At 45.6% G+C, this 3641-nt stretch overlaps 1 protein-coding gene across 1 annotated transcript in view; it reads right to left on the reverse strand.

Moving 5' to 3' along the window:
* TBX3 (T-box transcription factor 3) overlaps positions 1-3624 on the reverse strand; it is a 9343-nt gene extending 5719 nt beyond the window's left edge. Inside the window, exon 1 of the mRNA XM_042441859.1 lies at positions 2483-3624. Within this exon, the coding sequence (XP_042297793.1) occupies positions 2483-2865 (383 nt within the window). The 5' untranslated portion in view covers positions 2866-3624. The remainder of the gene's footprint in view (positions 1-2482) is intronic.
* Between the last annotated feature and the right edge of the window lie 17 nt (positions 3625-3641).

The following is a 3641-nucleotide window of genomic DNA, read 5'->3' on the forward strand; positions in this document are numbered from 1 at the left end:
ACAGAGGAGATCTTCTCTCTGGAGCCTTCTTGGGAAACTTTGCCCGGGGATCCAAAGTCTCCTGCGCTGCTGCAAAACACTCTGAGACAGTTGGGAGTCATTGTATTTTTGTGTATGTATTATATTTGTTTGACTCTCTCTCTTTCTCTGTAATTTATAGTCTAGATAGATAGATAGATAGATAGATAGATAGATAGATAGACAGATAAGCAATTTATCCTCTGACTTGATTTGCGACCTCGGCCTTTTTAATTTCGGCGTCTATTTTCCTCCAGCGATCCTGTTTTTGTTTTGGCCTCTTGTCTTACGACTGAATGCGAACGGGAGAAGCCCATTCAAAAACATACCCTCGGCCTATGGTTTTTCAATAAATCCCTGCTTTAAATACAGTACTGCTTGCAAACTTTTATGGGGTTTTTTGGTTTTTGCAAGAGAGAGAGAGAACAAAAAACAAGCCCTTGCCTTGCGAATTCTGGATCTGGATCAAGTGCAGGACCGGGAGAGTTTCCTAAAACCCTGCAAAGCGTCCTAGATCCTGCATCTGCTCGAAGTCCGCAAAAAAGAACACCGGGATCCTAAACAGACCCTAAAGGGTTTTCCCTTTCCTTTTAGGGGGCAGTGGAGTATTTCGCCCCAGACTGCAATGGCTGAGCAGGTTTCTTTGGGCAAGCCACCGACCTCGATCTTGTTCCTAGCCATTTGCAGGACAGGCCTGGCCTGGAAAGAGTTGGAGGAACCTGCAGTGGGCGCCTCAGTCTTTCGCCTTGGTTTCTTGGAGGTCAGCCCTCCATTCATTTCTATGGGACTGACTTGTGTGCAGAGGATTACAGAGAGCCAGGAAGAGAAAGAGCTGGCCCCCTGAATATATACGTATCCAGATCTGGAGTTTTGATATCCTCCAAATCTGGAGTTTTGATATCATCCAAATATGGAGTTTTCATATTGCGTATTAGACGGGTAAAAATGGGTGCTTTTTTTAGGTGCATAAAAAGGGGGTGCTTTTTCAGATGCATAAAAATCGGGTGATTCGATTGCGCACGCAAAAAATGTGGAGCGTTTATCTGTTTCCAATCTGGAGTTTTTGTGTGAGTAAAAAATCGGAAGATTGGTGCAGAAAATCCGGACTCTTTAAACGCATGAAACGCTGGAGATTTTAGAGGCCTAAAAATCCAGAGACTGTGTATGTGTAAAAATCTGAAGTTTTTATATGCATGCAACTCTGGAGTTTTTATAGGCATAAAAATCTGGAGATGGCATATGCGTAAAAACGTGAATATTTTATAAGCATAAAATCTGGAGGTTGTGTATGCAGAAAAATGTGGATATTGCAATATCCATAAAATTATGGAGTTTTTTCTATGCATAAAACTTTGGAGTTTTTCTATGCATCAAAACCTAGAGATGGCATATGCAGGAAAATGTGAATATTTTATATGCATAAAGCTCTGGAGATGGCATATGCATAAAAATCTGGCGTTTTACTGTGCATCAAAATCTGAAGGTTGCATTTGCAGACAACTCTGGAGATGCTATCTGTATACAAATCTGAAGATTTGATATGCATAAAAATCTGGAGTTTTTATATGCATATAAATGTGGAGTTTTTATATGCATAAAAATGCGGCGATTGTATATGCATACAACTCTGGAGATTGCATATGCATAAAAATCTGACTATGCTATATGCATAAGAATCTGAAGATTTTATATGCATTAAAAATCTGGATATTATTATTATTACTTGCAAATAACTCTGGAGATGGTATATGCCTAAAATTCTGGCCTGTTTATATGCTTTAAAAATCTGGCGATTTTAATGTGCATTAAAAGTCTGGAATGTTTATACGTCTCAGACCTGGAGTTCTCAGATGTATAAAAGCTGGAGATCGTATCGGTATAAAATCTGGAGGACTAGTCAATCCTCTCTCTCTCTCTCTCTCTCTCTCTGAATGTTTGTGTGGGGAACTGTGAAAACATTTCTCCTGTCTAGCTATCGCTTCCCTCTGCCTAACTTTTGGACAGAACGGGGTTGGATTGGCCCACTCCGATGCCACCGGAAATGTTCTAGGAGGAGATCCATGTTCCTGTTCAAACATTTCCGGTGGCAATGGAGGGGGACAACCCAACGCTGTTTTGTCCAACAGAAGGAGAAGTTGGGCAGATCGCAGACCAATGGTCTCCTGGCACTTCGATGCATGTGTGTTATGCATGAAGACCTCTCTCTCTCTCTCTCTCTCTCTCCTTTTCCTAGGTCACACCCCCCTCGATCTTGGCAATCTCTTTTACAGGAGGAAGGGCTTGCAAGCTCCCACCAAGCTCTCCAACTCCAATCCCTTAGGAATCCTTTCCTTCCCCACCCCCCGATCCCATAACAGAAGAAGACTATGTTTGGTGGACATCCCCATAGAAAGAGGAAAGAGATCTCTGGGGAGGTGGGATGGGTGAAGGTTGGCCAAGCCAAGCCAACACCTATCTCCCTTACCTTCCAGACTTGGTGATGACCATCTCGGTGCCCCGCTTGTGGAACTGCTCCCAGAGGTCCTTGGCTTCCAGGTGGACTTTGGGGTCATCGTCCACTTCTTCCTCGGGCTCCAGGGTCTTCAGAGGCCGCAGGTGAGCGGTGGCTTGGTGTCCCAAGGAGGAGAAAGGGAGGCCTCCATCGGCGGCCCCAACTAATTGGTCCATAATGGGTTTGGCCAACGCTCCGGGCAAGGAAAGGGCTGCTGCCCCGTTGGGGGGCAAGGCCAAAGCTGGGAAGAAAGGGGGCTGGTGCCCCAAGACGGCGCTCATGGCAAAGTCCGGGGCCCGGTGAGGTAGGAAAGGGTGATAAGCCATGCTGGACCCAGGCAGCAGAGGTTCTCTCATGGAGATGTGCCTCCTCAAGAGGCTTCCTTGCCACCCAAAGTCCTGGAATCCTGGAGCGGCCTTTAGGAGTTCATCTTGAGGTTCCTCAAGTCCCAGGAGAGGAGGAGAAAGAGGAGGAGGAGAAGGAAGAGGAAAGAGAAGGGCAGAAGAGGAGGAGAGAGGGAGCCTTCAGGGAAGGAGGCGTGCAACCAGCGCCAAAGCTTGACCTAAGCAAACCCCATCACCAACAGCCCAAGCTAGGAGCCATGCTGGTGGTGGTGTTGACCTCCTGGAAAGGAGGAGAAGAGAGCTCAGGAGCTTTGGGGCTCCTGGGTTGGCTTCTCCCCAGTGGAAGCCTCAGCTCTCGCTCTGCTTTGAAAAACACAAACACAAAACTCACAACAAGGAGGAGGAGGAGGAAGAGAACAAAGAAACCAAGCCAAGGGTTCAGGAGGTTTCTTCTGACCAGGAGCGACTTTGAAGGTGGCAAGTAGAAGTAACTTGACTGGGAGTGGGATGGGGAGAAGAAGGTGAGAGCTTCTGTCTTGGAGGAAAGGTTCAAAGTGGGAGGAGATCCTTCCTTCCTTCCTTTGGTTTCTTACCTCTCTGATTCTGCTTGATTGTTGTTATTATTTTGTGGCTGTTCTTCTCCTCGAAAAAAGTAAAAAATCGGCTGAGCTAGAAGAGGAGGAAGCCTCTGTTTGTGTGTGAGTGAAAAAGAGATCAATCTCGGAGAGAAAGCAAGAGAAGACAAGGAAGGGGATATATATATATATATATATATATATATATATATA

This window comes from Sceloporus undulatus, chromosome 10 (genome assembly GCF_019175285.1).
Source record: "Sceloporus undulatus isolate JIND9_A2432 ecotype Alabama chromosome 10, SceUnd_v1.1, whole genome shotgun sequence".
Lineage (NCBI taxonomy): Eukaryota > Metazoa > Chordata > Lepidosauria > Squamata > Phrynosomatidae > Sceloporus > Sceloporus undulatus.